The 24,559-nt window shown below is 47.8% G+C and overlaps 1 protein-coding gene across 2 annotated transcripts in view; it reads left to right on the top strand.

Moving 5' to 3' along the window:
• AQP10 (aquaporin 10) overlaps nt 1-24,471 on the top strand; it is a 135,025-nt gene extending 110,554 nt beyond the window's left edge. For both annotated transcript variants that reach the window (XM_078671644.1, XM_078671645.1), the window contains exons 5-6: nt 15,110-15,327; nt 15,532-24,471. In XM_078671644.1, coding sequence (XP_078527770.1) covers nt 15,110-15,327; nt 15,532-15,805 — 492 coding nt within the window. In that variant the 3' untranslated portion in view covers nt 15,806-24,471. The remainder of the gene's footprint in view (nt 1-15,109; nt 15,328-15,531) is intronic.
• Nucleotides 24,472-24,559: the final 88 nt, after the last annotated feature.

Raw genomic sequence — 24,559 nt, 5'->3', positions numbered from 1 at the left:
GCCCTCATTACCGCATATGGCTCCACTCTTACAGGGGGCACTACAATTACTGCCCATAATTGGCCACATTCCTATAGGAGTTTCTGCCCTCAATATCTGGATATGACTCCACTCTAACAGGGGGCACTACGCTTACTGCCCATACTTGACCACATTCCTAAAGGAGGCGCTGCCCTCATTACCGCATATGACTCCACTCATAATGGGGGCACTACAATTACTGTCCATACTTGGCCACATTCCTAAGGGGGGCACTGCCCTCGTTACCTGGATATGGCTCCGCACTTACACAGGGCACTTTGCTTAGTGCCCGTACTTGACCACATTCCTAAAGGAGTGCTGCCCTTGTTGCCTGGATATGGTGCCCCTCTTACACAGGGCACTACAACTACTGCCCATACTTGGCCACATTCCTAAATGAGACACTGCCCTTGTCACCTGGATATGGCTCTAGTCTTACAGGTGGCACGATGATTACTGCCCATACTTGGAACATTCTTAAAGGAGGCGCTGCCCTCATTACCGCATATGGCTTCACTCTTACAGGGGGCACCTCGCTTACTGATTACCAACCGGAGAGGATATAAACAGAGGACGTCCGCCTAGGTCCAGGGAAGTGTCCTGTTTTATATTATCAGGTGTCGTATGACTTCTTCGAAGTAGCATCACTGGTTGCAGATAGCTAACGTTGGTTGTTTTATGAAAATGTAGCTTGGCTGTTGCCCATGCGGACAGTATATTTTATCATTGAGTCTCCTCTTCACTGTGGGCAATTACCCCCAGCGAGATCACAGTACTCAGAAGTCATCTGAGTATTACAAGGTGGTTATGTTTTTTCATCTGTGGTGTGATCAAACAGCTATAATTGTGTAGTTGTAGGTTAAAAATGTTTTATTGCAACCTTCCTAACACAAGATTTTTTTTAAACATTATTTTTATTAAACAGTTGCTTAGTACACCATTACAAACAATGCAGAGACAGGGTATAATCTGGTGGTAGTGATCAGAGATAACAGCACAGTCCCAAAAATAGAAAACTCATACTTTCAGATTCCTATAACACAGTGTGACAATCCTCTTCCGTCCCCATACATCTCCAACCCTACATTGTTAAGTTCTGTACTTTTCCCATGGAGCCCAGATCTTTTCCCATTTTTAGGGGCACCCTCTGCTCTGATAGACGACTTTCTCCCCCTGCAGACATCAATCTAGATCGTGTTTCCAGTCCCGTATCCTCGGAAAATCAGCCCGCCCCCATTTCCTCGCAATGTTCCTTTTCTCCACCCCCAAAAGCTAACATGAGCCATGTTTTAGTGTGGTTTGGTCAGTGTACCTCCCCTGTCACTCCCAATAGGTGCCACCTTGCCTCTACCAGGACCTGAAGACCCACCTCAGTGGTCATCACGCGGGCCACTCCTGCTCTGTAGTGCTGAATCTTGGGACAGGCCCAGAGAATGTGGAAGGCGGTACCTACCTTCCCGCAACCCCTGGCACATTGGTCGGAGTCACATCGACCCAGTTGGTGTTGAAGTGTCCTGGGGCATATGACCTGTGTAGGATCCAGAATTGGATCAGTCTGAGTTATGCTGATATGGCAATCTCCCTAGGACTCTGTACGGCCTCTGCCCAGTCTTCGTCCTCCAGCCGCCCCACGTCTGTGTCCCATGCCCCCCTCAGGGGGCCATAGGGTCTGGGGAATTGTTCATAAGCTTTATGTATGTAAGAAACACTGCCTTGTCAATTATCGTGTCGAGTTATAGTCGGTACTCAAGTAGGGAGTATTTGGGTACCAGTTCTCCCTCTGGCCCATGACAACACAGGGCATGTCTCAACTGTAGGTAGTGGAACCGCTCCCCATCACCCACCTGATAGTCTGTCTGCAGGTCCTCGAAAGTAATCATTGCCCATTCCGCCAAACATCCCCAAGACTGTCTATCCCGATGAGGCTCCACCTGCAAAAACCCTGCAGGCACCCCACGTTTCCCAGCAGATCGCATTTCCAGTGCAGGGTTTGTTCTGTAAATTCGGTTTCCTACCCCAGTAACTTCGTAGCCACTCACCATGCTTGTATCACAGTCCGTTTATGTACAGGAAGAAGTTTCTCATGCCCCCTGTGATTCAGCACAGCTTGGTAACCTCCGTTTCCATTGGCAGTCCACTCGGTATGCTGATTCGGTGTAGGGTGCAAAGACCCAGTCAATGATGCTGATGAGCTGAGATGCCAAATAATAACTCCTGATGTCAGGTGCCGGTAGTCCCCCCTCATAGACACCTCGCTGCAGCTTACGCAATGCTAGGAGCAGGCAACCCCGTCCCCCCTCCGCCCCCACAACAGGTTGCGCTGCTCCGGCTCAACCATCCAAAAGAACGCACAGGAATCTGATATGGGGTGTTCGGGAGTGCATACAGCAGGCAAGGGAGGGCCATGATCTTGAATAAGACTGCTAGACCCATGAGGGAGACAGAGAGGCGCCGCCAGTGGGCCACGTCCCCCCGCAATCTCTCCAGTTGGGGGTGTATATTCCGAGACATGAAGTCTTCCTCTGACTTAGTGATCCAAATACTTAAGTACTTTAATTCATCTCACTGGACCAAGGGTGCACAGGTGGATGTGAGAGGCGGGATTTCGCCGGCCAAGGGAAAAACCGAGGACTTGTCCCAATTTACCTGGCAGCCTGAATAAATGCCAAAATATTGGAATATGTGAATGAATCTATGGAACGTCTGGCGGGGTTTGTATGCACAGTTCTGAATGTCGTCCGCGTACAAAGAGATTCGCTCCTCCCAGTCGCACCCAACATCAATACTACGAACAAGAGTGCCCCCACGTACCCACACCACGAGCTGTTTAGGTGCCAGTGAGAAGATCATAGGGAAAAGGGGGCATCCCTGTTGCATTCCCCGGTGTAAGACAACAATCTGGATATTGTTGCATTCACATGGACCCTCGCCAGCGGGTCACAGTATAGGAGGCGACCCAGACACAAAACTTCGGTCCGAAACCAAGTCTGGATAAAACCGCATACAGGTATGGCCACTCAATACTATTGAATGCCCTCATAGCATCCAATGAAAGCACTGCTGCGGCTTCAGCTGGTCCGGTCATCGTCACATGCATGACTCCGTACAAACATCAGAGATTCAACCCGGTGCTCCTATGTGGCATACATCCTGATTGGTAAGGGTGAATTACAGTGGAGGCGATTGGACCCAGCTGATTAGCCAATACCTTTGCCAAGAATGTGGCTTCGAAATTGAGTAGGGAGATGGGCCTGTGGGAGCTGCATAGCTCCGAGGGTCTACCTTTCTTTGGAATGACTACAATGATGGCCAATCTTAGGTCCTCTAGTAGTCGCCCATCTTTCTGCGCAGTATGGAACATGTTTAGCATCAGATGGGCCACTCCATATGTCATACATTTATAGAATTCAGCCGGTAGTCTGTTTGGCCTGCTGCCTTTCCGGATTGTAAATCCTGAATGGCCTTCACAATCTCCTCCGTCGTTAGGTATCAGTTGATTGCCTCCCTGTCCTCCTCAGAGAGCTCTGGCAGGGGAATGTCCTTGAGCAGTTTGGCACTCTCATCTCCCGTTCTGCTAGAGACAAACTAATATAATGCTTCATAATAGGTTGAAAAAGCCTCCACTATATCCGCTCTGGACCTTCACGAAGAACCGTCAGGGACCCGGAGTTCCGGGACCCAGCTCTGGTCTCTGTCCCTCTTCTCCAGCCATGCTATTAGTTTGTTGTCCTTATCTCCCATATCATATAGTCGTGTCTGCGTGGCTCCGCTTGTAGGTGAGCTGCATTTCCCTCTACGTCTCTGAGCTCCCTCTGGCTGAGGCTGAAACTTGTCCCAGAATGGGGTCAATCACGCCTCCCACCCCAGCTGCACCTCCATAGCAGTGACTTCTTGTTCCAGTTTATTGCACTGAGAGCGCAGCTCCTTCTTCTTTGCCCCCAACCACTGCCTGGTCACAGCCCCAGGCCACCACTTTATATGCCTCCCACAGGGTACAATGTGAGCTCACCGAGCCAGAATAAACTTAACTGGGGAGTGATACGATATACCCCGTCCTCTGTGTCTTGGCTCGCGGAACTGTCCCACATGTATGCTCTGTGTGAAAATGTATTCCTGATGAGACCCACTATTGTGTGCCACAGAGATATGTGTATACTCCCTAGCATTCGGATTATGCACCCTCCACAAGTCCGAGAGCCCCATTGCTCTGCAAAATCTCGCAGCGGCTGCGGCCTGGCTGCCCCAAGAGATACCGTAGCCCTATCCTGGTCTGGCAACATTGTGGCGTTCATATCTCCGCCTAGTATGATGATGCTAGGGGACATATCTAGTATTAGATTGGGAAGCTCTTGAAGAGTTTCAGCGTGTAACTTCAGTGGTATGTAAGTGGAGCATAGGTTAAGAGCTCAGCCTTCCCATGTCCCAGCCAGCACCATGTACCTGCCCGGTGGGTCTTGCCAAGTACGACTCAGCAGAAAGGTTACTGTGTTTTTAGCTAGGATCACCACCCCTCTGGAGCATGATGTAAATCCCGCTATCCTGCACAGTAGGTCTAAAACAACCCACATCCCCAATTGCCGAGCGCATGTCGCCCAATTATAACCATCACTGCACACTGGGGTCCGCTGGCACCACCTGCTATAAACTGATGGCAGCCCTCCCACCCTCACTCTTACTCTAGCATTTAATGTATGTCCTTTTGTGTGCCGTAACGAAGCCCCATCACTTATGTGACCTTCAAATTTAGAAAAGATCAGAGTACAATACTCAGTCCATTGCGCTCTAGGCGCATCTAGGGCCTGGCACCCAGTGCTGTCTTTTTCTATCTTCCATCATCGTCAAGTGGATTTCAAAGTTCCCCCACCCACAGCATGCTCACCTAGGTGGACTCGGAGGGCGAGTATCTGGGGAAAGTCTTCCACACAAAGCGTTTTTGTTTGGCCCACAGGGAGAGCCATCACCCTGGTCCCTGCATTGACGTCGATCCCGCTCCTGTCATTTCTGTTGTTTGGTCACTCATCCGCCTTCAAACCAGTCCCACACCTCCTCAGGTGCTGTAAAGTACCATGACTTGCCATTGTCCAACACCGAAGCTTGGCTGGGATTAGCATCATGTATTCCAGGTTTTCGTCCCATACCGCTCTTAACCTCATTGGCCGTTGGCGCTTCACCAGGAGGGTGAAGTCTGGAAAGAACCGTATCTGCACGTTTTTATATGGCAGGTACCCCTGGTGCATGCGGCCTGCAGAATGGTGTCATGGTAATTAAGGATCCTGGCAATGATGGTTCTGGGGGGATCGCTGCCAAAGCCAGGGTGCTCTGTGCGCTCTTTCAATGGAGAAAAGGTTCGAGATGCGCTTAGGCTTCAGGTGGTGTACAATGAGATCCTCCAGAAAGAGCCCATACAGGGGCCCTCCGTCTCCTTAGGGACACCCACCACCCTGATGTTTGCAGCCATTATCTTGTGTTGGTGGGACAGGTGTTGTACCCGATCTTCCAGTATGCGAGTGGTGGATTGAAGTTCACTGATGTTTGTCTCTGCTACAGTGACCTTCTCTGAGGTCTTGCTCATATTCACCCAGATGAGGTTTACCTCTATGGCAACTTTATCCATTTTTGACTCAAGGATCATTTCCAGCTCTTGGATGGCTGCCATTATAGCACCAAGCGAGGGGTCCGCTGCCTCCTGACCCCTCTATGCGACTCCCTCCGTCATCATCTGTCTGGGCCCTGCATATTTGTCCTGCTTGTTGGCCTGGGGGTGGGGGGTGCACCCTTGGGCCGCATTATGTTTTTTCCGGAGGAGGGCTCCCTTACCCCCAATCTCTCCCTCCGGTCATGTGTCTGACTCGGTGTTGAGTCCCACTGGGGGATTGCCCCAACAGATGCGATGTTAGGAGAAAAAAAAGGGGGGATCCCCCTGCTCACTGGTCCCGGCCAAGTATCTGCCCCCTTGCTGTTCTATTCCCAATGCCAACTATCAGGATGCACACAAATACAGCAGCTCAGAGCGGGGGGGGGAGACTGTCCAGCAGGCGCTCCGATCTCGTCTTCCCCATCTGCTACCGACTGAACCTCACAATTTCCAGGACTGAGGCCAATATCTCAGGATCTAGACAACCGCTGCACAGACCGCCACTGGCCCGCAAGGCCGCAGGTCCAATCCCGCTGTTCTCCCTCACCTCGCCACAGCCCTACGCATCGTTACTGCTCCTTACTCCACGCCGGTCCACCAGCCACGTCGCTGGATAGTGAATCTTTATCCCAGCCGATGAGGGCAGCGCTGGACTCCGCTGTCAGAGGCTCAATGCACGCTTTCATCTGCCGAGTCCCTGCAGTTTGCCTCAAAGGCAGCCCCTCATGCATCTGCGGCAGGCCGCCTCATCTGTAAGTCACCTTCACTGTTGGTCCCCCAGGCCACGCTCCAGTCGCTGCTGTTCCCCTGGATGCCGCTCCTCACCCAGGGGACAGGGGGCGAGGCACTGACTCTGGCTATTGCTTCACTCGATCCTGTCGGTGTATCGCCTCGCTGCTCTCAGAGGAGGAAGCAGGCCCCCCGTCCTAAGCCAACACAGGGGGGAGCAGACGCCACTGGGCCCCAACCAATCTCAGACCCGGACGGCATCCACCGGCTGTCCACAGCAGCTCTTACTCGACCTCTGGGAGCACCCAGCAGAGGCCCTCACCTGCCGCGAAGGCCCCAGTGCCGCCAGACGCTCAGGGGCACAGTCCTCGAACCAATGTCGACCTCAGAGGCAGTCTCCAACTGAGATGGAGCCCCCAGTATGCCCCATTCGCCAGGGTCGGGCGGAATATCGCCAGATTGAGGGAGGGTTGGAAGAGCCGCTGCAGAGCTCTTCGACCATGCGGCCATCTTGGCTGATGACGAACCACGCCCCCTTCCTAACACAACATAAAAACAAATACAAGAGCTATTTGTACCCTTCACACCAAGTGCTGACATGTCTCTGCCCACATCGTGAAGCCTAACATGCTCTGGGATATCCATCAGGTGCAGCACACGTACATCATTGTAGTCTTCTGGTGGCTAACTTTTTTCATAAGGAAAATAATTTTGTATAACCTGTCAGCACAGTGTGAAGGTTAATTTGTATCCTGAAGAGAGAAATACTGAGATTTCTTTTGAAAATCATACCTTACTATTTGTATCATTGTAGTTAAAGTAGTTAAAGACTCATGCAAAATGTTGAGACAGTTAAAATCAGTGGGGCGATGCTCCTCCGCTTTAGTTGAGGAACCGCCACTGTTTTCTGCGTCATGCATCAGCTTCTGTTGCTCTGAGCAAACTGCTTCCTTTGACACCCAGTGCCTAAAAATTTGTTTACAAATCCTTTTGTTTGCTGCATAAAACCATACACCTTATCTCCAAGATAAAGTCCATCGCTGTAATCCTGCTAGGCCGCAGTGATCTGCTGACACTAATTTATTGATCATACCACAGTTCAGTCACACACACAGGTCCGGCTTTAGGACAGTGCAACTGGTGCAGCCGCACTGGGTGCTGACTTGGGTAGGGAGCCCTGACCTCGGTGGGGGGGGGGGTGCTCTGTGCTTAGCTATAACTTACGATTTCAAAACACCTCTGCAGAGTTCATTGTGCATCCAGCTTCAAGGCAGCAATAACAATGTCAAGATAACCAATAATTATTAGTGTTCCTGTTAGAGAGAGAGATTGGAGTTTTGCCTAGTGGCATAAAGTAGCCCTGAGAAGGGTAAACATCCTTTATGACGCGGTGTTTAAACCGCGCGTTCTTTACCACGCTGCCATTACAACGCAAGTTGTTACTACGACTTACGCTGGAGGGCGCTCTTGGTAAAGGAGTAGTTTGATTTTCTAATCCAACACCTTCCCTACTGTTACGTGGGCTGGAGTTGGAATAGAAAATTAAACTAATCCACAATCCAGCGCCCTCCAACGCAAGTCGTAATAACGACTTGCGTTGTAATGGCTGCGTCGTAAAGTACCGCAATCATTTTGATCGCGTTGTACTGACGTACATTCCTGAGGATTAATATGCCTGCTACAAAGAACACATACCGTGCGCATCACAAATATGTATTTTGTATAGATAGCTGAGTGGATTACTGCTTTTTCACAGAGATCCTTGTGTTATCGCAGTACATAAAATACATAGTAATATAAAACAGTGACTGTAGCGAACTGTCATCAAAGAGCTGCATGCAAACTGTACAAAATAGTTTGAATGTTATTGTTTTTTCCCCAGTCTTTCATTATTTGTTCCTAATGTTGAAAAAAAGGGTTCATTTGGGTAGATACACATTCTTTTTTTTTTTTTGAAACTTTTTATTAATTTTATAAATACAAACACAAACAACTTGCAAGGAACACAGAAAAAGAGAAGACAGCAATATAAACAACGTTGCAGTACATGGTGTGGGAGCGGGAAGGTCAACCAATGAGCGTAGTTTCCATCAAGAAAGAGTCTCGCATGGGGGGGGGCAGAAGGAACAAAATGTATCCAATACACAGTAAGAGGTGGAGGAACCCTCGGGTTACGGGGACGTAGGTGCAACATCTGGGTCAGGGAGAGGGGGGGTACATATATCGCCACGGTAAGTGTTCCACTGAGTCCATATCTTCCCCCATTTTCGGGGGGTACCCCGGGAAATATATACAGTTTTTTCCCTGAACATGCACCAGTCCATGTTTTGTTTCCATTTCCGAATCCCGGGTGGTCCCTGAGCACCCCACAGTTGCGCAATGTCTCTTTTGGCGATCATATTGCCCAAGGTCACCCATCGAAGCTGCGATACGGAGTAGTCGTTTGGTTCCCATACATTCAGCAAGCATCTTCTAGCCTCCGGCATCGATCGCACCCCCGTAACCTCACTCATCACCTCGTGCACACTGGTCCAGAATCGCACTATCTCAGGGCACTCCCAAACGATATGTAAAAAGGTGCCCAGGAGACCGCATCCACGCCGACACAATCCATCCACAGAAAAGCCCATGTGTACCAAACGGGGACCAGTCACATACACTCTATGCAGGATTTTAAGTTGCACAAATCTAAGGCGCGCCTGGATGGCCACCTCCTTAGGGGAGGAGATTGCCGCCTGCCAGTCCTCATCGTCCAGCTCCAGCCCATCACCAATCCAGACCTCTCTAAGGCGAAACAGGAGATCAGACCTGGAGTTGATCAATTTTTTATAAATAAGCGAAATCGTGCTATCAGGAACATGTCCGTCTAGTACCCTGTCCTCAAGCGGGGACGACTCCGGAATCTCCACACCCGAAGGGAAGACCGAGAGCACCGCGTGGCGGACCTGCGCATAGCGAAAAAATTCGCGATCGCTCAGAGCGTACTCGGTTTTCAATTCCTCAAACGTCTTCATTCTCCCCTTAGTCCAAACATCATCAATCCTGCTGATACCTATCAAGTCCCATCTATCAAACCCCTTCGACTGCCAGAGAGAGCCAAGTCTATCGGATGCATACAGTGGGGTGGCACGAGTCAATTTATCAGTCCACCCAAGCGCCATGGAAGCATGTCTCCACACCTGGACAGCCGTCCTAGTGGGGCCCGTTACGTTTCGAGGGGTGATTCTCGAGTAGAGGGCTCTATTATAGTCACCCCCCGGTAACAACCTTTTGTCCATCTCGAAGGCCGGATTCGGCAAAGGGCCATACATGCAATGATTTATTGCCCCCAATTGAGACGCCCAATAGTAGCGACGGATATCAGGCAAAGCAATTCCACCATCGTACCACGGGAGCGACAGTTTAGCGATGGCGATCCGGGGCCTACCCCCCCACACCAGTTGTCTCTGTAAACTCTCAACCTCACGGAAATATTTAGCCGGGACAACGCCAAGTGTGTTTTGCAATGCGTAGAGGAAGCGGGGCAGTGACATCATCTTAAACAATGGCGCTCTACCTAGGGGAGAGAGAGGGAGTTTCCCCCAAGCGACAACATCTGCCCGAAGGCGCTGAAGAGGGGGCAGCAAGTTCCGGTCAAACCGCAGTTCAGGTTTCAGAGTGATAAAAATGCCTAGGTATTTAAATCCATCTCTCACAATCGCGATAGGACAACCACTTGGCAGAAGAGGGGCGTCTCCCGACAGGACGTATACACAGGACTTCGACCAATTGATGACAAGACCCGAGTTTTTGCGAAAGGACGTTAAGACATCGAACAGTACAATGAGGGATTTACGGGGAGATGTGAGATACAGCAGAATATCATCAGCATAGAGAGATATACGGTCCTCAAACTCCGAATTCCATCTAATGCCCTTCAGGGACGGCTCCCACCTCAACCAGGCCGCCAGCGGTTCCAAGGCGAGAGCAAACAACAAGGGGGACAGGGGACAGCCCTGTCGCGTACCCCTGCCCAGTGCAAAGGGTGCAGAGACCCGACCATTGACCACCACCTGAGCCATGGGACCGGCGTAAAGCAATTTGACCCACCGAACAAACTCCGGACCGAAACCAAACTTGGCAAGAACCGCCCACAAATACGGCCATTCAATCGTATCAAACGCCATCGTAGCGTCCAAGGACGCCAAGATGGCGGGCTCAGGTAGCGTCTTGGCTCGTGCCAAGACGCCATGCAACCTTCGGAGGTTAAGCGCCGTGTTGCGATGCGGTATAAAGCCGGATTGATCAGGGTGAACCAGGTCCCCAATGACAGTCGCCAAACGTGTCGCCAGCAGCCTGGCCAAGATTTTAGGCTCCGCATTAATCAACGAAATGGGTCTAAAAGAGGCACAGCGATCCCGAGGTTTACCATCTTTGTGGATGACGACTATAGTGGCCAGTCTCTGGTCTGGTGGGAGAGAACCCACCTCCAAAGACTCGAGAAACATAGAGCGCAGATGTGGAGCTAGCGTGTCCGGGCGTAGTTTATATAGCTCAATGGGGAGCCCATTAGGGCCCGAAGCCTTGCCGGATCGGACCGAACGGACAGCAGCGGCAATCTCGTCCACAGTAGGCGGCGCATCCAGAGCATCCCTATCATTGTTAGGCAATCGGGGAAGTGCAATATCCCGCAATAGCAGGTGGGAGTCCTGCTCAGATCGATCAGACACCTGGGAATACACCTCGCGGAAGTAATCGGCAAAACATGTGACAATATCAGCAGGGTCAGCACAACACTCTCCATTCTCCGCAACAATCACAGGGACGACACGACTTGCATTCTCCCTCTTATCCAGCCAAGCAAGTAATTTCCCAGCCTTATCACCCACATCATACAGGCGGCCCTGCTGTTCCCTTCCCATTTCCTTAGCAGCTTCCGTGACCAGAGCCCTGTATTCATGTTGTTTCAACTCCAATAGATGTAACCCCTCAGCGGTGACCTCAGATTCCAAGCACCCCTCCAGGGCTGTGACCTCCCCCTCAAGGCGAACCATCTCAGCACGGTTGGCCAACTTCACGCTACCAATCAACGAGAGGGCCTGGCCACGAATGACAGTCTTGTAAGCTTCCCAAAGTAAACTTGGGGAGGAAACAGAGCCCACATTTTCCGCAAAATAACAATCGTGTGTTTTAACCAGCTCAGCCCTGACCCTGGGGTCCTTCAAATACCAGGGGTTAATCGGAGCCACTCGGCCCGCCGAACCCTGCCGTGCATCAACCACCAGCCAAAGCGGAGAATGGTCCGAGATACCCCTTGCCAGATGTTTAACTTCCCGTATGAGGGATGCATGGGCCGAGGGCAGCAATATATGATCTAACCTCGAGAGACTACCATGAGCACCAGAATGATAGGTATATTGCAACCGCCCCGGGTGAAGCAAGCGCCAGCAATCAGTGAGCCCCAGCGTCTCTAGGAAGTCACTCAACCAAGTCTGGGCCTTCGGCAGTTCCCTGGGAGGGTGACGGTCACACATCCCCGAGACCACCGCATTAAAATCACCCCCAACCAAAAGCAGACCCTCGGGGAGACCCAGGATAAGTCCACTCAGATCCGCGAATGTGGTGGCTTGGAGGCCCGGGGGCACGTACACGGAAATCAGAATAAGAACCTTCCCTTCCCAGCGCCCCACAATGGCGGCGTATCGTCCCTTATCATCCAGTAGGACATCATCAATGGCCAAGGGGAGGGAGGTCCGAACCAGAATGCCCGCCCCTCTGGAGCCTGAAGTGAAACCCGAGTGCGCCACAAGGCGATAACCACGCCTATTCAGAGCGTAGCACTTGTTGCCGAGCAAATGAGTCTCCTGCAGTAAGACAACATCAGGAGACAAACGTTTCAGCAATTGCAGCACCACCCTCCTCTTGATCCCATCCCCCAACCCGTTCACGTTCCAACACAGTATCTGAAGTCCCTTACCCCCATCCCCGAATTCAGCCCCTTCCCCGCCCCACACCCAAAGCAACTGCATAAAACAGGAGTTTGCCTTTCCTTCGCCTTGCAAATAACAATAAAATTCAAACCAACAACCCAGTCCCCCCAACAATGCCAAAACAACTATACCCCCCACCCCGCACCCCTGCTGAAGACCAAAAAGCCCCATAAACTTGCAGTGTGCCTGTCGCCCAACCACCCAACTAATCTACGAAAAGAAAACCCAGGAGGAGAAAGGACCCGCTCACCCCCCACCCACCCCTAAAAGGACTAATACTTGCAAACATTAATGACACAGTATAGCACAGTTCAAAGCTAACATGAAGGGTACGGGGTCAAAGTCGACATCTACTCCTGCTCCGTCGGGCCACCGTCCGCCCGATCCGATCTGCCAGAGTCCTCAAAAGGTTCTTGATCCGCAGGCAGCGAGTCAAGCCAGTCACTCACGACCCCAGGATGGTCAAAGCAAAAAGCACGATCCCTATGAACCACCCGCAGACGGGCCGGGAAGAGCATGGCATACTTCATAGACCTTTCCCGGAGTCTCTTCTTGACCCCTTGAAACCCCAGCCTCTGTTTCTGGACCTGTTGTGTAAAGTCCGGATAGAAGCTGACAGTAGAGTTCTCAAAGGCAATGGGACCAGACTGCCTCGAAGCCTGCAGGATAGCGTCTCTGTCCCGCAAATGAAAGATCCTCGCAATGATGGGTCGTGGGTTAGCACCCGATTTAGGTGTGCCGCCGGGGATCCTATGTGCACGCTCGACAGCGAAAAACTTGCTGAGACCCTTGGGCGCCAAGTGATTCAGCACCAGGTCTTCCACCAATAAGTCCGTCGAGGCAGCAGTCGATGATTCCGGGACCCCAATCAGGCGGATGTTGTTGCGCCTGGCACGGCTTTCATAGTCCTCTAGGCGCCCAGAGAAATAGTCATTAGCTTTCCGCAGATTCCCGACTTCAGCCTGTAAGTCAGAGACGTCAGTGACCAGGCTAGTGGTCTTGAGATCCAGGGATTTGACCTTTTCGTTTGTCTTCGCCAAATCCGCCCTGATCAGATTGACATCAATCGACACAGTATCCAGTTTGAGAGTCAAGGCCTCATATTGTTGCCCCAATGAAGCCTTCATACCGGTAATGGCGCCCATGAGATCCCGCAACGAGGGCTCTTCCTCAATCGATGAGTCCTCCGGCATTGCCGTCGAGGGTTTAGATGCTGCGCCCGGCGATCCTTTAGGGAGGGTGTACCGGTCCATAATGTTCGTTTGCAAAGCACTCCCTCGAACGCCCGGTTTAGTCTTGCGCCTCTCACTCTCTGGCTTGGTGGCCATCTTAGATCCTGGACCCGTACGGGTCGCCTGTTGGCGGGTGAAAATGGTGACTGCGGTGGCAAATGCAGGACCAAAAGGGCGAAGGTGGTGCCAGTCTCAGAACTGAAAGCCACGACAGATCGGCATCAGAAGCGGATAGACCAAAAGTATAGGCACGTCCGGCCGTCTACGTAGCTAACAAAGTCAGGTTGATCTCCGGACGGGAATCGAAACCAAAAGCGGTCGCCAGCCCATGCAAGTCAGGCAGTCCGTTGTTGTTCACTTACTGGACGGCAGGCCAGACAAGATAGCTCGGGCGTCACCCTGGAGCAGGCCAGAAACTGCGGCGATCTGTAGCTCTGGACCCCGAAGTCCCAAAAAGTTTTTGGGAACAGATAAATGATCAGTAGAACTGCGCCAATAAACACCCGTCGTCCGAACCAGGATAAAGTACAGGATAGTCGATGGAGGTGGCGAGGGTCCGGGAGCCCTGTGCTCACGCGACCATCTTGGGTGCGCGCGAAGCTCCTCCATCTAGATACACATTCTTATTAGTAAAGTCGGCCTTTACAAGGGCTTTAAAACAAATGAAATGTATGTGAGAGAGTGGCTATGGAGAGATAAGAGGCACTTTTACCCAGTGGTAGTCAGGGAATCCGAGGAGGAGGTTATGGGGGACGTCAAAACTGATTATAGCACCGGGTGCTGCCAGCGCTAAAGCCGGCCCTGCGCACACGTGTTGGAGGAAGATCCTTTTCAGTCCAAGCTTCTCGCCTTTAGAACCATCTGCCTGCCCCCCTTTGATCCACCACATATCTCTTGTGATTTTGCGTATATTTGAAGACCTGGCGCTGTACCCTCTAACTATCTGAGATGAATGTGGCTCAGTATATTGGCTACTACACGCACTAGAATACGTTCTTTGGCTGCAGCTGCACTTTACCTATGGCTAACAAACCTTAGCATAACATAACAAATCCTTTCCAACAAGCACAGTCTAAGAAACCTTGAACTATGGACTGCTTAATATGTGACCTACATGATAATTGGTAAAACCCAACTGCCTTGCTTTCATTTTTAACTAAAGTGATCCAGATATTAAGGTATAAACCTATGTTTCCTTTACCAAAATCTTGGGTACTACTGTTTTTAGGCCAAACTTTACTTGAGAGATAGATACCTAGATAAAGGATAACCCAGTACGAAACAAGTACCTCATCTACTCAGATCATCTCTAATTGAGTGATAGAGAGGCAGTAGCATCAGACCAAGCTCTTCTTGTTTTCAAAATAAAAGTATAAAGGCTGTATTTTTTTCTGCGGTTAAGTGACCCAGGATGGTCAAGTGTAGCATTCCCCGGGTAAGAAGGCATTAAAGCTGTATCGACTTATGTAGCAGGTCCTCTCGCTCTCCTGCTTTTTGGTACTCATCACTTCATTTCTCAACAGGTGATTGGAACAGCCATGCTTCTTATTGGCATCTTGGCAATTGTGGACTCCAAGAATAAACCTGTACCGAAGGGCCTGGAACCCCTGGTTGTGGGGTTACTGGTTCTCTCCATTGGCCTCTCGATGGGTTCCAACTGCGGCTATCCCATCAACCCTGCCCGGGACCTTGGCCCACGACTGTTCACATTTGTGGCAGGCTGGGGTGCAGAAGTCTTCAGGTGAGTGAAAAAGTTCCATATCGCTGCTCTCTCACCTCTCTTTTCTCCTCTTCGCTTATGACAAAGCCACAATCTCTGGTTCATACCATGCCACCACTACAGCTCGTGTTTTGGATCGTGTTCTCCTACAAAAATACATTTAAAGTATTTGGAAATTGTGCTAACCTCTTACTGTATTAACAATAGATTTTGTGCTTGTTTCAGTGCCGGGAACCACTATTGGTGGATACCAGTTGTGGCACCATTATTTGGGGCAGTCATTGGGTCCATTGTGTATGAGGTCCTTGTGGAGTTCCACCACCTTGACAACCTCAATGAACAGCTGGCCTGCTCGGTCAAGAAGGACATGGAGAAGGCGATGCCAGAGTCCAAGAACAAGAAACTGGAAGTGAAACCAATCTTCACCATTGACACCTACATGGAGGGATGTACTGAGCATCCCAGAGACACAGAAGGCTTCTTAAGCCACAGGTTATGACCTATGAAACCTTCAGGAACTTTACCAGGAACTCTGTGGTATTCCGCCTGGAAAATGCCAGGAAGGAACCTGCAGCATTCCTGAGATCCACAGAAGAATACATGGACTTGTGATATCGCAGCCTATATTTTCCTTCTGTCCAGCAAAACGGGAAGGGTTATAATATGATATTTATGGTTCACCTATGTGGTAGATAATGAGCTATCACATGTACCAGTTCTCGTTATTAGTCATTAGTGTGCAGCCACCACTTATAGCAAACAGACGTGACTCAAACCACTTATTCTACAATATGTCCCTCAGGAAGCCTCATCCCGTCTTCACAACTCACGGGCATTCTTGAGTAGTCGCAGTCACCGCAGGTTTACTCTTAGATTATGGTAAGGCGTTATTTCATGTCTCCACATTCTACATCAAGTCCTTAGTATGGCAGCTCCTCTAACTGGAGGTAAAAATGTAAATTGATACTTGTATAGCGCACTACTCACCCGCAAGGGTCTCAAGGCGCTTGTACGAATACCGCTGTGGAACCCATCCTGGCTTTCCCTGTGAGGTGTCCACTCCTGGGCACCCCCAAGGTGGAGGCCAGGCATCCTTAGCGTTGTGGGGGCCGTTGTGGAGATTAAGCAAGCTATTGCCCAGAGTTGCAGAGTGGGACTCCATGATTGGAATAGGCACCGAGGCGAGAATTATCAGGTCCGTGGAATTTTTGAGCCCAAGACCCGCCAAGGCGGGGAATTGAACCCTGGTCCCGGGCTAGACCTCTGCATCAGTGTCTGCCGCTCTAACCATTGAGCCACACTTCTCCACTAGGTGCCTGCAAGTTCATCTCAGTTTCACAGCACCTTGGAGAACCACTACAGTACCAGGTCAACATTAATGTGTTCTGAGGGTGCACCCCCATTACATCGACTACCATTACTTCGATCCTTGCTAAAATTCTGCTTAACTTTGATGGTCCATTCTTTCAACCATAGACTTCAAAATAGGCATGGCTCACCTAGCGCCTGAATGCTTGGACTTGAGTTTTTTTAAACATCTTTTTATTGTAATAATCATGCTCATTAGACAGTATGCATATAGGTCGTACAGTACAAACATCAGCACGCATTTGGTACATCATCAATCCCGGGAGTGGCCTAACATAGCATGAATTGAATCTGGATCCTTTTTCGTTGCCCCCCCCCCATTTTGTATCGGTTCAGGGATTGTCTTATGTCTCTCTTGTATAATGGACTTTATAAGAATCCCCCTGGTACTTCATGGTCCCAGTATTGTTCCTCTGTAATTCTTCCATGGGGACCATATTTTTCCCCATTTTTTGGGACATCCTCTGCCCTCTAACAACAATCCATATCTGCCTCCCTCTCTGCCACTGTCGGGGTGGGTGAGGAGCCCCCATTTCCTTGCTATATTTCTCTTTGTCACCACTGATGCCAGTGCTAGCCATATCCTAGTGGGTTGTGGCCATTCTTCCTCACCTTGAATTATCAGTATTAGTCACTTTGCGCTCATTGGTACCCTCGTCCCCAGCCATTTTATCCGTCACCCCTTCCATTATCTTTGTATCGCTGGACAGTCCCAGAGGGTATGGTAGAAGGATCCCTCCTGTATGCAGCCTCTTGCACACAGGGGTGAATCTGCTCTTCCCAGTTTGTGCAACTGGGTGCATGAGTAATACGAGCGGTGTAGGACTTTTAATTGTATTAGCCTGAATCTAGCTCGAATGGCTATGTCCCGGGGGTTTTGTAGGGCGTCCACCCATTCGTCGTCATCTATGTCCCCCACGTCCTCCACCCAAGTCTGTTGAAGCTGTCCCATCGGACCTGGGGAATTATTAATTAATTTCCGGTAGATCACCAATATTCCTTTTTCAGGGATGGGGTCGGCCATCAGTCTATCCTCTATGGGGGGAAAAATAGGGGAGGACACTTGAGTTTTATTGTTAAATCTGCCCAGTCCGCCCCGCCTCTGCAGTGGTATGTCATAGCAATGCTCGTAGGTGCTGTAATGCTCAGTCGATTTGATGATGGTCAAAGTGCCAATATTTATGCCCTGCGTAGAGTGAACAGATGTGTCTTCGGAATGGCTGAGTTTCTGAAAGAGTAGCTAAGACACTCGAGTCTAGCTGACACTACACTCTACTGGATTACACTTGCTTATGGCCCATGTTTTAAAAGGCCACTCTTTCATAGTCTTGGTCGCCACCATATGGAATGCCGTCTTTAGACATCCTTCGTTTGCTTCAGAAAATAGTTACACTTGTTGGTTTCACCCAGTAGTCTACAGTGGTCTGCTTCGCACCACTGTTTTGCAAAATGGTGCATTGTTCCTGAAAAGTCATAGAAATTTTACAAAATATAGTGAAACTACAGTTTAATGTAACATTTGTTTTTCTGGTATCTTGTGTTATGTTTTTCCATGTGCCGGGATATCTCTCATAACAAACCCACATGTGATACTGACAGGAGACTGTTTCGTGCAGAAATATCTCTTGTGGAGGCATTTTGTGCTAGCACCAGTCTCCCGCAAGAAAAAAGAAAGCAAAATTGCTCAAAGTGAATTTCCATTAAATTTTCACTGCGTATTTTGCCCAGGCTTAATTTGCACCAAAGCAGCGACAGCTTTAGGACCGTGCTGCCACGCCGGGCACCAAGGCATGGCGGGTTGGAGCCATTTGCTCTGACAAGAAAGTAGCAGAGAGTAGACAAATTAAGTGTGTTAAGCGAGACAAAATCCTTGTGTGCCCCACAATGTTCAGGGGTTAATAATAAAGGTTATACAGCTCTTGTGGTTAATGTACTCTGGAGAGATCTTTGAATTGCAGAGGCACATTATTTACTGATCATAAAGTAGCACAGACTGTTAATCTACCTACTGCAAAGCATAATGTGTAGCATGCACATCACCAATTCGTATTTTATGTGGACAGCTCAGTGGGTTGCTGCTTTTGTCACAGCCATCTTTTTGTCACTTGCATTCCCTAAGTTACAGTCATTCTAACATTGCACAGTGAGCTATTTTCAGGCATCTAAGAGCTTATGCAAACTGCAAAGGAAAGGTTTAGAATCATATTTTTATTTTTTAGGTTTCGCTGGGCTTGTGAAATCTTTTGTATGTAATCTATTTTAAAAAGGGGCTCTTATCAGTTCCCATTGCTGAATTACTGTGTTCATTCGCTTTTGTGTGGAACTTTTTTTTTTTACTTCCCCCAGGCTGCACGCATGTACAATACTTCAACTAAAGCTGTTCACGCTGTTTAAGCCCCATTCACTGTCAGGATAAGATCTCTTCCCACAGAAAAGGCAGACATCTTCTAACAGTATGTTGGAATGCTTGCTTTTTATTACTTCGTTTTGTAAAGCAGATGCTTTAGCCTTAGAACGTTTGTGGCATTTCCTATGCATACCTCAGTACCTTTCTTTGCACTTTGTAGTTATTATCGGATTGATTTTTTCAACATAATCTGTTTGGTTACTATGATCAAATTATAAATGTTGTAATGAACATTGCGCGCTAAAAAGAAAGTTAATATACAAGAGCTATGCTATATTTTACTACTAAACAGATAGCCAAAAGTGCAGTTACCTTGTAGACAACAGGGTCATAATTTGAATGGTGCAGCAAGTGCAGTAGCACCGGGCCCAAAAGTTTTCAGAACTGCTGTAAACACATAATATTGCTATATTTGACTACTAAGCAGACAGTAACAATTGCAGTTACCATGCAGTTAAAAGGGACTTGATTTGAATGGTGCAGCAGGTGCAGTGGCACCGGGGTCAGAAATCTCTAGGGACCCCACTGAACCCAGATTATTGCTAAAATGTGAAACTACACAGGCAGTCACAAGTGCAGTTTCCTTGCAGACAACAGGTTCATGATTTCAATGGCAACAGGCGCAGTGACACCAGGGCCAAAAGCTATGGGCACCCCCACAAAACACCTAAAATAGCTACATATTGCTACTAAACATGCAGACACAAGTGCAGTTACCTTGCAGACAACAGGGTCATGGTTTGATTGGTGCAGCAGGTGTAGTGGCACCAGGCCCAAAAGTTGTCAGAAATTCTCTAAACACATAATATTGCTATTTCATCAATTAATTCTGATATTTTCCTCTTTCATTTCATTTTTGAACATTTTGCTATTACTTACCCGCACTATACCACTAGTAGCAGCACAATATATTGTCTTTTTTTTACGTACGCAAGTCATAACACTTTAACAGACTTTCTGTAACTTATATTGTACAATTACTCAGCAAGCTACAACTTGTAACAAAAAACAGGATGTTATTAATCACATAGGTGAAACCTAATGCATGTACCAATCCTTGTCTTTCGTTACTTAAGGATGCTAAAAAGGGGGTCATTGGGTAGTGATTAATTCTTATTACTGCAGACAACCCCAACTACTGTTGTTAGATTTTAAATCCGGAATTTGTGTTTTTTTGGAGACCAAGCACCCTTAACATATAACTTTTACTAGCTTGGATGCCATGCGACTCCTACGCCCTGAAGGTCTCATTGTTTTATATAATATTTCCTGTACATTGGTTTACATACTTACGTGATTCATTATCTCTGTACAGTATGTAGGTGTAATGTAAAGCGCTCTGACACCCTACATGGGATGAGTAGCGCCATAAAAGAAATTAAATAAATGTGAGAGAATGGCTATGGGGAGATGAGGGGCATCTTTGGATGGTGGTAGTGGGGGAATCCGTGCAGAGCGATTCCATGGGGGATGTGGAGCCCAAAGCTTGTCGTATCAGGCGCCACCTAAGCTAAAACAGGTCCAGCAGCAAAGACCCTCAAAGTGATTAAGCAGGTCACAAAAAAGTGCACACATAAGTCACTCCAACATGGAATTATTTTGAATGTGATTGGCTGTTGTTAGCTGCAAGGTGCATTCAAGGGAGAACTGTGTAAGTTATTCCTATCAATGCGCAAATATGTTTATTGTCTCAATAATATGTTAAGAGAAAATCTTTAAACACATAGTGAACGAGCATTTGCAATGCAATCGGTCTCGCATTTGTAAAAGTTAGAGCTATTGGCGTTGTAAATGACAATGTTTTTTACATCATCTCCGTGGCTTTTAAGGGGAAGGCATATGTTATGCGTGGTAAAATCTGGTTACATTGCAATCAAGTATTTGTATTGTGAAAATACTCCTTATACACAAGCAGTTAAGCGATCCCTTGCCTAAGGATTCTTCGCAATGGCTGCATCAGTAGTTGCTACTCATTTCAAGTGGTAAATCTATTGCTTTGTATAATATGCTAACCATATTTGTCCTACGGCTGAGGGGGGTTACTACAAATATGCAAATATCACCCTGGAAAAATATCAAATCTGCAATGTGGACTAGTAAAACATCTTCAAAGTAAGTAGATGTTAAGTTCAGAATAGTAAATCTATAAACCCTTATATGTATTTACCTTGGTGGAAATTTGATAATAGATATTGAAGATGCAGTATTTTTGTATTCATCATGTATTTTCGATATTTCACCACAATATCTCTATATCGATCGACTTTTTCCTCATACAGGTATTTTTCTGGAAGAAGGTTTCTTTGGGTGGGGTAGACACAACCTATCTCCAATATACAATACTTTCACTATTCAATCAATTGAAAAATTGAACAACGACCTGTGCATTCGCACAGTATGCCATTGTACTTTAATTCCAAGGGCTTGTGGTTACATTACAATTGTTAGATGTTCACATAGAAATACAGTCCATCGTACAGGAAAGATGAAGGGTATAGCAAGCATGCTGGCACTCTGAATGAAACTAGGCGGTTGTTAGAAAGTGTGGGCCGGAAGCAACAATCTTGCTTAATCTAACCCCTGATGCGTGGTACTTGGCAGGGCTGAGCACAGAAGATGATTGGTGTACCCACTGCATTAGCCTAAGTTTTACACCAGACTGTAAATACGTTATAACCTTGAGCCTTGCACATGTTGGGGCCCTGATCCTCTCTAGGGCCCAACCTAGAACACAAAGTAAGAGAAGCACTAACTTAGCCTCAAATAACAAGTAGATAAAGTTACATAAGGTACAGGTACCACAGGGATTATACCTTCATAAACCTAGTGCTTTGGAAAGTGTCAGACTTTAAGAATGGAAAAACACAAATGGCAACGTGGGAAGCAGGGTTCCATGTCAACATATCACATAAAGAACTATTGACTGACAGCAATATTGTGTCCTAAATATACATTTCAAGACTATCGTCCATTTGGATGCAGGTTTTTTATTTTTATCCCTAGTGTGATGATATTTTTGCTGACAATATTTAGAGCACAATATTTACTTCAGACACTATTCTGACAGCGATGTTCTAATACCTCACTATTAAGGTGCATTGAGAGTTGGAATAGTCATTCAGACTCACAGGCAGACATTGCAACTCTTGTGATTCTTAAGGCAAAGGGAAGTTATTGTGTAATTCATGAGGAAATGAATCATTAGTTTGCAACCACTCCAAGAGTTGCAAATCACTGAAGTGTTACTCACTCCAATTGTTAATCAGTAAACATTTGCAAAATGGAAGATGTCAATGAGGTAGAACTTCCACTGTGCAAGGGACAGCGGCGAGCCTCATGGGAGCAGGCAGGATACTCTCCCTAATGTGACTTAGCATTGTTCACTTTTTTAGGACAATGTGATCAATGTCTCTCAGGTTCAGCACATTCCCAATGCGCATGCAGAGATTGAGGTATGCTGTCCCTCGCTGGCATGCCACCCTGCTTTTCAGCTTCATTGCAAGGATTCCCAGATGAGATCTATCCTCATGAGTATTATTGAGTGAGAATTTATGAGAATCCTTGCAAACGGTGTCTTTGTGCTATACTAAGTACATCTGGCACGTCTCGAAGAATTTGCGTGGTCGCAACACACAGCACTGCAATGCAACTGGGCCACAAGCACATCTGGACTCCACTCCTTGAGGAGAACGCTTGCTGAAAGCGTGTTGGAATAATGTCTTTAACTTAGATGCCCAACAGGGCTCTAAAGATCTGGTTGGCTGACAGCCCTCAGACAAACAAGGCTCAGGCCTGTCCCTTCAGTAAGATGTGAGTCTCAGTTCAAATAAAGGTATCTTAGTTCTCAACTGCCTGCTCTAATTTCAGTAATTTGACACTTAGACAGGATCGGTAAGGATCAGGAGTACAGTTCATCTGCATTCTCCATGTCTCAAGGCACGGGTGGTGGGGACAGGCCGTCAAACATTGTGTCTGACCAGGAAACACTAACAAGTATAAGCCACTTAGCTCTGCCTTCGTTTACTCTAGTTTTAGATGTTTACATATGGTCAAACCCATGTAAACATCCAACCAGGGCACAAGTCGGGGGTACACGCAGGTACACAGTGTCCACCCAATATTTTCACCGGGTGGACACCGTCCCCCTGCGAAGAAGTTGGGCCCCACAGAAATATGCATAACTTGTCCCGGGACACGTTCAGCAGCGCCTGTATATTGTCTGCTTTCAATTCCCAGCAGAAACATGCAGGCAGGAGGGAGCTTTTTTTTCAACTCCAGCTGGGCCGAAGTTAAGGGGCCATCAGGCCTCCTTTTGTTTAGACATCATGACAGGAGGCGGCCATGAACCTCACACTTAAATGTAAATTGCCACGGAGGGGAAACAAATGCACACAGGTGGTCTGTCCCAGTATTTACACAAATAACAATTTCAGTAGCACTATTTTATTTCTTTTATAGAGCTACCCAACCGAATGTAGGGTGTCAGAGGTCTTTACGTAACATACACTATACATCGACAATAAATCATGTACATGTGTACATCAATGTACAAGACGAGTTACATGAGACAGGGTTACAAGGTCTAGGAGTCAAATGTCCTTCATATCTCACTGTGCGATATTACAAGGATAACAATTATGAACTGCAGAAAACTAAAGGGTCTCTGTGTTAAAAGCAGTATCCCACTTTACTATCTACATAAAATAAAAATCTGTCATGTGTATGTTATGTGATGTGCTTTGCAGGAGACACATTAACCTTATACTACTTTGATTAAAATCTGGGACTTCAAAAAACACAGCTCTCGCCAACAAATGTGTTAAACTCCAGAGTTATCTCACCATTACTACAATTCCCTGAGATTTACAGGGCACCTTTACAGCAGATGCCTTAACCCAATCAAATATTTTAAAATGTAGACTTTTTGGCACCTCGTTGGGATGGAACACATTTCTGCCACACTGAGTGGCTCAGCTGCCTCGTTCCAGAAAATATGGAGTCCATTTTTAAAATTGCTTCTAGCAGAATTCAATGAAATCACGCAGCCCAAATACCTGAGGGTGTTGCGACTCTCCCACCTGGGGGCAGAGTTGCCACCTGCTTCCACTGTATGAAGGGAATCGTTGGTGTGGTGAGACAAGATTTGGTCAGTCAGGGGCTGAAGGATATCGGACGAGGTTGGGGGGGGGAGGGTTTCAGGTTTTTTTTCACATAAACAGTGCTGTCTGTTGCAATGCAATGTTCTCCTAGCCTTGACAGTGATACGAATGTACGAGTTCATCTGTGAGCAATATACCCTTTTTACATTGCAAAAATGGATGTATGACATAGTTTATTGCCTATTACTGCCACTGTTGATGGAATATTTTCTGTTTTTTGAAAATGCTAATAAAAACATTTAAACATAAAATGTAGACTTTGCAACCCATTAAGCATAACAGATCTACTGCCATGAGTCTCCTTGTTGCCAATTTCATT

The sequence above is a fragment of the Lissotriton helveticus genome, chromosome 12 (genome assembly GCF_964261635.1).
Source record: "Lissotriton helveticus chromosome 12, aLisHel1.1, whole genome shotgun sequence".
In the NCBI taxonomy this organism is placed as follows: Eukaryota; Metazoa; Chordata; class Amphibia; order Caudata; family Salamandridae; genus Lissotriton; species Lissotriton helveticus.
This window is presented reverse-complemented; position numbering and strand designations above follow the sequence as displayed.